Consider the following 12,531-nt stretch of genomic DNA (forward strand, 5'->3'; position numbering starts at 1 on the left):
CCAAACGGCCTCGAGTGAGCGGCTGGGTATTGGTCCATCTTAGGGAGGATAACATTTTCATGCTCTTCTGCCATCGTAATGTGTTGATGTGTTGGCATGCTTTGCAGCCAGTTAACGGAACCTTGATGTCGGGGCCATTCTTAGCATGATTCCTCTTGTCTGGGGCTCCTGCAGATCCAGATACAGGGCTTGATTGGCGACAAGCTGCCTTGACGATTCCCCGCGCACACCGTCGAATGAAAAAGTGGCCCGTATACCAGAGGTGCTCGTGGCTTGTCATGGCCGTTCGGCTCTGACTTGCTTCTCCGCTTACATGCGTGACCGGTGAGGCTTGCAGAAGAACAGCTTTTGCGAGCCGACTTGGATCCGAGGAATAGATCTTTCTTCTGGGCCTTCACTAGAGATCTTCCATTGACGCAATCAGCGTTATGCAGAGACAGCTGGCAGGTGGGGAATGGTGCTCTGACGATGCAGGGCCTTAATTTCGGTTGGGTCGTCTGCCCGGGGTACTAAAAGCCACCAGAAAATCGTTGACGAAACGCTCAAAGCAGCCGAGTACATACACATTCCGTACCAATATCTTTGATAGGCAGGTTAGGCGCCAAGGGAAGGTTGCAACACGAGCGGAAAATCTTCCTCTGCTGAAAAGTCAAAACTCTGATGTGCGCAATTAGATCAACCTGATCAAAAACTGTGCATCTTGCCACCACCTCGCCCTTATGCCATTCACACTTGCGTCCTGTTTCAACTCGATGGCGAACATGGTTAGGCAAGTCGACGAAAGTGTGTGCTGCAGTGGATCATGGACCGCACTCAACTCGCAGAGCTCCTATGCATGAATGCGTTGTCAGTAATAATGCAGGTTCCCAGATAGCCAGAGCAGAGCAGACTTTTTGTCGGGCAAACTCGCATCAGAGCTCGACATGATGTCTCATGACCGTCTTCTCGGACCATCTGGGCAATGGAGACGCACCAGCCTTTAAGCCCTGATTTAAACGAGCGACAACCTGAATATAAGACGATGAATTCTTAGATGTTTCGATGACGGACAATCAGAGAGACTTTGATGCGGCTGAAGGGTAGTCCGGACGGTCCAGGCGAGCCTATGTGAAAGGACCTGAGTAGACAGCATCAGAGTTTCCAACATGTCGGGAGAAGCTTCGCTCGAATCTGCAAGCAAGGCAGGTCCTGCAACAGCAAACGTAGCTGACCTAACTTGGTTTGTTGACTGCATGAACCGGAGCTATTCCCCCACTCAAAGCCTGTCCAGTGCGGGCGGGCCTGCATTGGGTGGTAGTGATGATGCTAAGCATCCAACAATGATGATGAGTTCATGGTCAAATAGTTGACAAAAGGTCTCGCGACTGGAGTGCCAATGCTGGACATTCCGTCGACTAATGAATCGAGAACTGCGAAGCAGGAGAAGTAGGAAGAGGAAGGAGAGGGTCAGAATTCAAAGAATGATTCGAGTTTTGAGACTGAGTTGCTTGCTTCCACGGCTTCGCCGCATGTGGCGCCCCCCTGTCACACTAGAGTTTAATAACAACTGGATATCGGGGACAGGTATGGCAGGCAATAATGCAGAGAGAATGTGTGCTTCCAGGATTCCCCCTTGGTACCTGTGCATTGACTTCGGCACTGTTGGATTGCGTTATTCTGCGCCTTGCACGTCAAGAGGGCGCGCCAACGACCACTCGCGCATGGCCATCGCGGCTTCGTGGGGAATGACAAAGACTGGATGAACCTCCCTTACACCAGCACTTGTTTCAAAGGTTTTACTAGCATCCCGCTCGCTAGGGATTTCCGCTTTCGAGGATTGCCAGGTCAAGGCTGAACCAAATAAGTCGTCGCCGTCCGAGGTTCCGTATGAGTGGGAATGTTCGACGATACTTAGTCCAGAGAGATTGTAGCAAGTGTGGTACGAGTCCGGCCTCCTGTGAAGTTCAATCAGCAAATCCCGAGGCCACTCTGGGGTGACTAACTTTGATGGTTTGTCCCTAAGTCCACCACCCTTTGCCTGGCAGCAGCACAGAATATATCTTGCCAGACCTTCACTGCTGTACAAATTCTCGCTCACGTCCCTTGCCTTGTCACCAGCTGAATCTCGAGGGCCGCTCACCGCCGCTTGCGCCAAAGGCCAACAACCTCCCAGCCAATGGCTGTAGCAACCATCCACCAGTTTATTTGTCCGGCCGGCAAACCCACCTTCTGGAGCATATTGCCGGGAAGAAAGCCACCAGATCAGGGCGTCGACGTCCAAAAACTTGGGGATTGTTTCGTGCGGCGGACCATATAGGCACAGACAAGCGAGTGCGCAAAAGGCGTAGGACCCGTGGGCTTCGCCTCCTGGTGACGCTGCAACTCCACCTTCGTAGGTCTGGCAACGCGAGAGGTACTCCCCAAGACCATCCTTGAAAGTCTCGATACCAGCATCCCGAGCTGGAGAATCTGGTGGAAGCGAAAGGGGAAGGTTGAGGAGAGAAATGGCAATCAGGGCACAGAGAGCTCCTCGGGTGTCTTCCTCGCCTCCTTCGCATATCTGAAAGCCTCCATCTGCTTGCTTGAGCCGGCCAAGCCAATGCCACATCTTTTCGCGATCTACAAGTGAGTAAGCCTCTTCGCCACCGACCAAGGCAAGACTCAGTAGCGCTGCATATGTTCCAGCCTGATGAGCATCTTGTCCGAAGCCACCCCCGATGCCACCGTTGGGGTTTTGCATGGAATAAAATGTTTTCACGACCCTGTTAGCATGATCAGCCCCACCTCATCGTCACACAGGCACAGCATGAAAGGTTAGAGAAGGGTGAGGGAGCAAATGCAGCAGTTTTGTTACCTTGCACGAAATACGGAGACGTCTTCCCCGAGCATGTAAAGACCCACCAACGCCCAGTAGACCATCCAAGGACGACTGGCATCGATGCCGACGAAAGGCGCGGGGTATTCATCCAAGCTCTGTTGTAGGAATCCAATATGCGCCTCTCTTTCTAAGCAAGGCAGTCCAAACTCATTGAAATCGAATGGACTTCGGCAGGGATCGTTGATGCCATTGAGGAGTGGTAAGCAGTCGTTGACAGTCTCTTTTTGGACGGTGGATGTTTCTGTCTCCAACGTATCAAGCAATGGCGGTGGTTGCCAGAAGTACGCGGGTATTCGGTAGTTGACATTGTCCATGGTGGCCATTTTGATGTGTGAGGCAGGCTCAAAGTTGTGGAAAGTAGAATGACTTGTCTCAGGAGAGGTGGGAGGTTAAGATGTTTCCTTCAGCGCACATACCAGGCGAGAGATATGGCGTCACGCTGGATCTTGATATTGTTCTCAAATTCCCTGAACGTTTATTGCAATGTGGAGCAGGTCACGGCAGTCGGCGCAGTGGCCTGAGCTCTTGAGCAGCAGAACTGGAGTTGAGACGCGTCGTTGACCACAGATAATACTAATATACGGCGAAGATCTTGTCCTCATTAAAGGCTCATTTATGTCATTTTATCTCACCTTGAGATTGAGAGATGGAGATGGAGATATTATCGTATGCTTTGATTGCGGGGTAATTGTTAACAAAGGGTCAAGGCCAAGTCAAAAGCAGTTGTACCTACCCAGTATTACCTACTGAGTACCTAGTAGGCTACGAGGAGGATCGTGCTTGGCGCCTGCCCGCATTTGAGCAATATGTGTACATGTGTGTGTGTAAAATAGTACCTACCTAGGTAGGTACATATATATATATATATATGGTATATTTTTGATTTATATGTCCACTGGCCCCAACGTTGGGGCACCTACTTTATCTCTTGTTAAAGAACGTTCATCGATTCGGAGCCACAACAGCGCATACTGTTGTAAATCATCCTCCTTTCGCTTTGGAAGTATGTGAAGCAATGCAGCAGGGGTATGCCAGCTCGGCCAGTCCTTGAGAGCCGATGACCCGGAGCTCAATCAGTGGAAGAGCACACGGGTGCTGCGGACACGGCTGGTGACTGGCTGGGTCTCGCAGATATGGTCCGACAATGCTCCCGCAAACTGTTTTGTGGGTACACCGTCACCATGATGGTGCCGCGCGGGGTTGAGGCAGCGATATCCTCCATGTCTCAAGACCTGAAACGTCGGTCTGTCACCAACATTGCCCTTGAACGGAACTGACATGTCTGTGGGAAACTCGTGCTGTCTGGGATCGCCAGCTGGAAGTCGCGTTGCCGTCCAGGAGCAGCAATGGCCCGGTGGCTAGGCGCAGGCGGTCTCAGAAGTCTACACCGCTCTTCGAAGGGGGGAATTACCGGAACACCCTCGTTCACATTGTTCAGCTTGCGGCCCTTGACATGCTGTTCTCTGGAGTTCCCGTGTACCAGGGGGATACATGAACTGCAGATGCAGCGAGGTCGACGGCAAGGCTGGCTGGTGAAATAACACATGGGTGCAGAGATGAATAATAACAAGCTCATCAACAAGGACAGCGAGGCGCAGCACAGATCTCGTTCCCTCACAGGCGAAGGGTTCACACGGCCAGAGACGATGGCTTGGGAGGAAAAGACTTGCCATTGCAGGACTAGTGGTCAGCACCGTTCCGCGATTACTTGCATTAGTGGTGAGCTTGATTGGGGCATTGCGACATTTCTATGGTGGACTGCCATCGACTGCGGGTGCTCGTGCTGTTGCCGTAAGACTGGTTTTGCCGTTTGCAGCAGTGCGCAAGAGACCAGCTGCGCGCGTTCTAGGCGATTGACCCTGACCTAAGTAGGCATCTCGCACAGTTGGCCAGCGCCACGAAAGCGTTGCGTTTGGAATCAAGGACATGAAAAACTGGCGCGGGCGATTGAAATGAGCGGCAAATACTACAATAAAAAAAAAAGTGTGAGAAAGGGTGACAAGGCGCGGGCTAGACATCAAGAATCTCATTTGAGGAATTGCGTTCAAGCATCCTTCTCGTGTTGTTGTGCCGTGTCGGTTGTCAGTGGTTGAGTGAGTTGTTGCAAGATGATGGATGGCAAACAGGGCGCAGCCACCAAAGGTCCCAGCATGTTGGATATGGGTTCAGGAATGGTGATAATTAATTCCTCACACCTCTTTCCAGTAAATAGAGAAGCCCTCCGCTTTGTCTTTCTCTTTCCCGCCTCCTGACTCCTGCATTCTGTCTTTTGCTCCTCTCTGTCCTAGTATCTGCTATCTAAGTACCCAGTACTCTCCAACACGGAGTACCTACTCCTGGGAGATCCACGGAAAAAGACGGGCCTCGGCGCTACAGCTAATCCAGTACCCAAGTATTGGTCCTTGTACAAATCAGCGACAGCCAAGTGAAAACCAGTGGTGCAAGGACGGCCGGAAACCCACCTAACCAGCCAGCTAACTGCTACTGTTCTCGCCTCCATCTATTTTCTCGGCTTGGGGTAACTCAACAAAAGGTACCTCGTACCGAATACCTCGTACGTACCCAAGAGTAGGGACGGAGTCGGGTGTTTCCATCACCTCACCTTTGCCTCACTCAATCGCTCACCACCCACTCGCCCTCTCTCATACAGACAACCTAACTGACTGCCTGACAGCCAGAACCCAAGACACCTTTCTCTCTCTCACTCCAGATACCATCAACATCACACTACCCAGTACTCCTAGTTGGCTCACAGACCAACCCAGCCCTGGCCCCCCCCGATCCTCTCGCCCAACTCCGTTAGGCCACAAAGATTGGGGCTGTGAGCTGTGATTCCGCGAATCCATCTTGGCTCCTCACCCAGATCAGCCAGTCACTCGGCATCGGCAAGTCGGACGATACTTATCGCTTGGTCGCTGTTCAGCATTGGGGCTTTCATCCTGCAGGCGGCCTTTGCGACCTTTCGGACCTTTGGCTCGCTTTGGGTTCTGACCACTGAGTACTCGGTACTGACCACTGGCCCAACTGATCCATCATCCTACGAACCACTGGCATCGCACAAAGCGCAGTCAAGCGCAGTCCACCGAGCCACCACCCACCAACACCCACCAACACCCACCAACACCCACATCGCCCGCTGCCACTCTGCTCGTCTCCTCCCACTTTCTGCCGTGTGCTCCCCGCCCAATTCGACGATCCGCAAAAACCTGCATGCTCTGCTCACCGCCTCTTCCTGCTCTCTCTCGCCCTCGCACCTGACGCCCGCCTCTCAAGTCGACCTCGTCTTGAGCGGTCACTCTGTAACTCGTCTTCAGTTTCCTTCCTCCTTGCCTTTTTCTCGACACAGCTCATTCTGCTCTTGCTTCACAAGGCCCGTGAGAGAGAAAGAGAATCAACCAGTCTGTCCTCGAGACGCCTTGTCCTCCAGATCCCGCATATCTTATCCCACGAGGCTGACCGTCTGACACATCTTCCCAAACATGGCGGGCAACATCGCCCTGACCAGTGAAGACCTTGCCTACGATCTCGATTCAAGAGGCGCCTCCTTCTTCCGAGACCATGCCTGGCCTATACCAATCGACCAAGTAGCTGCTACTCGGCCAGATCCCAGGAGGAACATTTCTCCCATCCAGACCAACAGTCATGGCCTGCGGCAGACCACGATGGCAGAACATCCCATGATGGATACTTGGAGGTTCCAGCAGCACCAGCACCAGCACCATCAACAACCCCAGGCACAGCAGTCCAGTCTCGACTATGCCAACCAGCAACAACAGTACGATTTGCATTACGATGCCCAGTTCCACGGCATTCCTCTACATCATTCCCACATGACCATGATGCCCGTGTCGCAGGCTCCTTTAGCACCCGGCTTGTCGCTTGAAGCCTCTTACCTCCCCCTCGAGTCGGGCATTGAAGGCATGCCACAGAATTGGGCCGAACTCCAGAGCGAGTTGATCAGCTATACCACCACGGACGTCGGGCTTGCCGTTTCACCATATCAGCACATGACGAGCTCTCCCACCGGGTCTCACCTCGAAGTCCTCTCGCAACCCAGCTCTTGTGACGAACACGGATGGACAATGGTTGAGCCTCGAAACTCCTTTGAGTATGAACGACAATTTTTCGTTGATCCCAATCAAACCGTGCACAATAGGACTTTGTCCGAATCGTCATATTCAGATCTTGAGCAGCAAAGTCATGGCACATTCATGTCTAATCTCGACATGGGTGCTTCCCAAGCAGTCTACTCCCCGACCACTTTGTCAGACAGCGACTTTGAATACACAGGACATACTCACCGCCTGTCAATAGACCACGGTTCAGCTCCGTCTATGAGCGTCAACCCGTCGGCGCTCGTGCGTCCCATCCCCATCCCCTCGGCCAAGTCATCCGCACCGTCGATACGATCACCCGGTTCCCAAGGCTCCGGCAGCTCCCCTGGCCGCAAGCCTTCCAGAAAAAGTCCGATAGCGGCCAAGTCGACAGACAAGGTCATGAAGAAGTCATCACCCGGTGGAAAGGCCGAAGGGGAAAAGAGGGTCGGACGAAGAAAGGGACCGCTCCGTCCTGAGCAACGAAAACAAGCCAGTGAGATTCGGAAGTTGAGGGCCTGTTTGAGATGCAAGTTCTTGAAGAAGACGTGCGACAAAGGAGAGCCTTGTGCTGGATGCCAACCCTCACACGCCCGCCTGTGGCAAGTCCCTTGCACTCGCATCGACATCAAGGAGATTGGCTACTTTTTGAAGGATTGGAAGTTCGACTACGAGAGACACATTTCGCTCGGCTTCTCTGTGGGTAACATCAAGGGTTTCTCCGACACGGAAAAGACGCTGTTCATCACTCACGGCTACGGCCATATGCTCCCTGTGACCGCTCGAGAAGTCTACGTCAGGGATGAGACATGTCTGAAGATGGACTGGATCGAGGCCAACTCATTCGCGCCTGACGGCTACGAAGTTTCGACGGCTAAACTCTCGGCTGGCATGGAAGGCATCTCGACGACCATGCTGAGTGATTACCTCGACCGACACATTGACGGGACTGGCACATTTGAGAAGTTTGTGGACGACTACTTTGAGGGAACACCCTTCCTCTCACAAATGCTCAAGACGGCGTACCGCTTCTACTTCAAGACCGGATCGAAAATCATCAAGAAGGCGTTGAAGCTGATGCTAGCCTACAATCTGACTCTGCATATTACCATGGTCGAGGGTGTGCCCAGTGAAGAGTCTTTTGTTGGCAAGATCGAGGAACAGACGTCCAAATTCTTTGGCAAGACGATGGCGCCGGTCATGATCAACTTCCAGATCAAGTGTGCCATGGCCGACATGTGGCGTGAATTGCACAAGGATGTTCTGGAAGAATTGTCCAGTCTGTACTCGAGCGTGTACAGTGGAGACAAGCTCAAAAACTGGCCCACCATCTTCATCCTCGCATCAGTTTTGCTGGCCGTGTGGGAGTGCATGCAGTTTGACTGCCACTACCGTGTACCGGACAACGCGGCCGTGGAGAAGTTCTGCAACGACATGGAAACTACTCCCGTCGGTGTCGTGGTCGGCCTTTTCCAGGCCATCTCTCAAAAGCTCCCGTCGTTCCTTGAGTGGGACACCTCCAAGCACCATGCACTCCTGGCATCCAACATGGATGTGTGCAACACCATGAGCGAAGTCCGCGAACATGTTACGAGATATGGTGAGTGGATGCCCCCTTGGCTTTTTATTCGTGCAGAGAACTGATTCGGGGTGCAGAAAACTACTTACGAGGTCGACCTAACGCACGGTTCGACCGCAAAGACTTTGATTCGTTGTCGAACAAGTTCCTTGCCAAACTTGTGATTCGAGCGAATTAGATCTATGATGTATTTACGGCTTATGATGAGAAAATCCCGTCGTTGCAGATCTCACGAGATATTTGACGTCTCCCACGATACCATGCGACGCATCTTGATATTTTTTTTCACGCGAACCGGATGGACGATTGATGAACGACCACGGCGTTATGACGACGAACTCACTCACTAGCATGAATCTAGCCTTGATCTATTTTTTCCTTTCCTTTTTTTTCCCCCCCAGATATATATTTTTATGTCGAAAAGGTTGGTCTTTTTTGGAAGGAGGACTGGGTAGAGGAAACAGGGCCGCGGGGAGAGGCTGTGGGATTTCATTTGGAAGCATGAACAAGGACGGCGCTGTGCATGCAATGAGCGTTCCAAAGCGATGTCCTGCACCATCTTGACCAATCATCATATTTGGCGAGGCTATTGGGCGGGAATGCAACCGCTCAAGCAATTTACATAGACCGCAACGAAAAAAAAAGAGAGAAGAGGTCCTCACGGCAAACTGTCGGCAATTATCACTAGCATGGTCATGTGTGTTGAGAGATATGAGATGTATGGGGCATTTCGAACATGACGGGACGAATGGGTATGTATCATCCACTCGTCAATCGAGACGGTGCAAGAGGAAGTTCTTTTCCTCTGGATAGTTTGGGTAGAAAAGCATCTAGTACTCAGTACCTATATGGGTTTTTTTTTTTTCACTTGTAGCTCTTTCGCTTCTCCAGTAGCAAAGGTGTTTTTTTTATTTTTTTAAACAATAGCTATGATAGCCGAGTCCAGGAATTGATGGGCGATCCAATTCCAATAGAGTGATGGCGGCAGCTATTCGGGCACAAGGGGCTGGGAAGCATTCCGTATTGAGTAGTTGTAGGCAAGGCAGTGGAAGATTCGATTATGCACCGAGTGTTTTGTTGGTGCTGGGTCTAGCTGGGTCTAACTTGCCCGACGGAACCTTGATCCGAAGCTGGCCTGACGTATCAAGCCTGTATGTAGTAGTATCACAGCCGGAACGGTCTTTTCTTTTTTCTATAAGCTAACAGCACCAAGAAATCCAACGGCCTTGGAAACTGAGAACAAGGAAAGCACCAGAAACATCGCCATCGCCATCGCCATCACCCTTTACCAACATCTGGTTTTGCCGAAGATGGGCCTCAATTAAGCCGAACGTGTCCTCTCACATGCTTGCAACTGTTACTTTTGTGTCACCCTGTTCGCCTTGCACAACTACCGTAACTCCTCGACGACTTCAAACTTTGCACTGCACCCCTCGACGACCTTGCATCTGAACCCTCCCACTCAGAGAATAAACCAGAAACCATTATCATCTGCACACAACTCTCCACTAAACCCCAAGTCTCGTCCTCGTGGAAGTTGAAGAAAACGCACCGAGCAGTCAAATCACCGCGTACTAGCTGATACGGATCACGCCTTCCTCGATTCATCTGTCTGCACCTGCATCGCGACTGCATTTTGACTGGCTTCCCGAAAAGCATTGGGCAGGAATTCACCCCTCGACAGCAAACGCAGGAAATCAATCCATCGACTTGTCAAGTTCAGATCGTTTCCTTCTTCATCGCTTCTTTTCTACCACCACCATCACCACCACCATCCCCACCACCGACTACAGTCTTGAAAAATACAAGGTTCACTGTAAGGCGCGTGGGTTCGCTGCTGCCACCAACGCCCCCCCCCCCCCCCGCGCCTTCACCTATTCTTCACCAACAGCCTCTTTCCTTTGACTCTGTATCCATCCCTTCCGCCCACCCCTTGCCATCTGACCATCTCCCCAAGGTTGGTCTGAGTCAGCTCTCGATAGGACACCGTCTAGGACTCTAACAGACACTTGATTTATCCCAACGGCAAACATGCCTTCCGCCACCGACAGCCCTCCCAAGGTGGAATCACGACTTCTCTTAGTCTCGAACCGTCTTCCAATCACCATCAAGCGTTCCCCCGAAGGGAAATATGATTACTCCATGTCGTCCGGGGGCCTCGTCACTGGTCTCAGTGGCCTAGCGAAGAGTACCACCTTTCAATGGTATGGCTGGCCAGGCCTGGAGGTCCCTCGAGAAGAGGTCGGTGATGTGGTCAAGCGCCTCAAAGACGAATTCAATGCTATCCCCGTTTTCGTGGACGACGAATTGGCCGATAGACACTACAATGGCTTTTCAAGTACGAGCCTCTAGAATCCCCAGTTACCATTTGCAGTTCAAGCTGACAGCTCTAGATTCCATTATGTGGCCCCTCTTTCATTACCACCCTGGTGAAATCACCTTCGACGAGTCTGCTTGGAATGCTTACACCGAGGTCAATCGCCTTTTTGCCCGGGCCATTGCTAGTGAAGTCGAGGATGGCGATCTGGTCTGGGTCCACGACTATCACCTGATGCTGTTGCCCCAGATGCTCCGCGAAGAGATTGGGTCCACCAAGTCCAATGTCAAGATCGGCTTCTTCTTACATACTCCCTTCCCGTCGAGCGAGATCTACAGGATTCTGCCCGTTCGAAACGAAATCCTGTTGGGAGTTCTTCACTGCGATCTGATTGGCTTTCACACCTACGACTACGCCCGACACTTCCTCAGTAGCTGCTCACGAATCTTAAATCTCACAACAACGCCCAATGGGGTCGAGTTTGAAGGCAAGATTGTCACGGTTGGTGCGTTCCCGATCGGCATCGACCCGGAAAAATTCACCGAAGGCTTGAAGAAGGAGAAGGTTCAAAAGCGGATTGCGGTGCTGGAGGAGAAGTTCAAGGGTGTCAAGTTGATTGTCGGCGTAGATCGTCTTGACTACATCAAAGGTGTTCCTCAGAAGCTTCATGCTCTCGAAGTCTTCCTAACGGATCACCCGGAATGGATTGGCAAGGTTGTCTTGGTCCAAGTCGCCGTGCCCAGCAGGCAAGACGTTGAGGAGTATCAGAATCTTCGTGCGGTGGTCAATGAATTGGTGGGACGAATCAACGGCAAATTCGGTGAGTTCTTCCTCGTTTTCCAACTTTCCTCGAGACTCTGGTTGGCTGACAAGCCCAGGCACGATCGAATTCATGCCCATCCACTTCATGCACAAATCGGTCAACTTTGATGAGTTGATTGCACTTTACGCCGTCTCAGACGTGTGTCTCGTTTCCTCGACGCGAGACGGCATGAATCTGGTTTCCTTTGAGTACATAGCCTCGCAGGAACAACGAAAAGGGGTGCTCATTCTCTCCGAATTTGCCGGTGCCGCACAGAGCTTGAACGGCAGTATCTTGGTGAACCCCTGGAATACCGAGGAGTTGGCAGGTGCCATTCAGGAAGCTGTGACTATGAGTCCAGAACACCGCGCCATTAACTATGCCAAGCTGCATAAGTATGTCTTCAAGTATACCAGGTGAGTCATCTGACGCCTCCATGAAACTTTGCTCTGGCGGCTTGTCTAACGACCGTTTCAAGTGCGTTCTGGGGACAATCTTTTGTGGCCGAGTTGACTAGAATATCCGCACAAGGCGAGAAGAAGCTGAAGTTACGACGAGCCTCCCTGATAAAATCACCTTCTCAGCAGCCGCCTTCTGATGCCAGAGATGGCGATTCAGGAACGAGACAAACTCCGTCACAGCCTGTGACAACTGCGAGCCCAGAGGTTGTAATTGATGGCGTGCAAGCATCGAGGAATGTCGATGGAATTTCGAAAGATAATCAGTCGATGACGTTGTAAATCAAAGGGACATCGGCCACCAATCTAATCCGAACCCACACGAGGTCACGCGGCGGAGCCCTTGACTTGGGCTTTTCTGTTGCATAACTTACAGTCACGAAGTATTACTATTAGACAGGTCTAGGGAGCAAAGCAACAAAGA

The 12,531-nt window shown here is 51.8% G+C and overlaps 3 protein-coding genes across 3 annotated transcripts; 2 read left to right on the plus strand and 1 right to left on the minus strand.

The window, feature by feature from the left end:
- Positions 1–1,651: 1,651 nt before the first annotated feature.
- Positions 1,652–3,180, minus strand: A1O5_03173 (protein farnesyltransferase subunit beta; the record flags this gene model as incomplete). Its single annotated transcript, XM_007743786.1, has 3 exons — positions 1,652–1,934; positions 1,983–2,741; positions 2,834–3,180. 3 exons carry the CDS (start codon positions 3,178–3,180, stop codon positions 1,652–1,654), a joined length of 1,389 nt encoding a protein of 462 aa, XP_007741976.1.
- A 3,156-nt stretch (positions 3,181–6,336) lies between these two features.
- Positions 6,337–8,708, plus strand: A1O5_03174 (uncharacterized protein; the record flags this gene model as incomplete). The annotated part of the gene is made up of 2 exons (XM_007743787.1): positions 6,337–8,551; positions 8,608–8,708. 2 exons carry the CDS (start codon positions 6,337–6,339, stop codon positions 8,706–8,708), a joined length of 2,316 nt encoding a protein of 771 aa, XP_007741977.1.
- A 1,853-nt stretch (positions 8,709–10,561) lies between these two features.
- On the plus strand, positions 10,562–12,389 carry A1O5_03175 (alpha,alpha-trehalose-phosphate synthase [UDP-forming] 1; the record flags this gene model as incomplete). The annotated part of the gene is made up of 4 exons (XM_007743788.1): positions 10,562–10,868; positions 10,924–11,667; positions 11,726–12,065; positions 12,128–12,389. The coding sequence occupies 4 exons, from the start codon at positions 10,562–10,564 to the stop codon at positions 12,387–12,389; spliced, it is 1,653 nt and encodes a 550-aa protein (XP_007741978.1).
- Between the last annotated feature and the right edge of the window lie 142 nt (positions 12,390–12,531).

Source organism: Cladophialophora psammophila (assembly GCF_000585535.1).
Source record: "Cladophialophora psammophila CBS 110553 chromosome Unknown aczJe-supercont1.4, whole genome shotgun sequence".
NCBI classification, from domain to species: domain Eukaryota; kingdom Fungi; phylum Ascomycota; class Eurotiomycetes; order Chaetothyriales; family Herpotrichiellaceae; genus Cladophialophora; species Cladophialophora psammophila.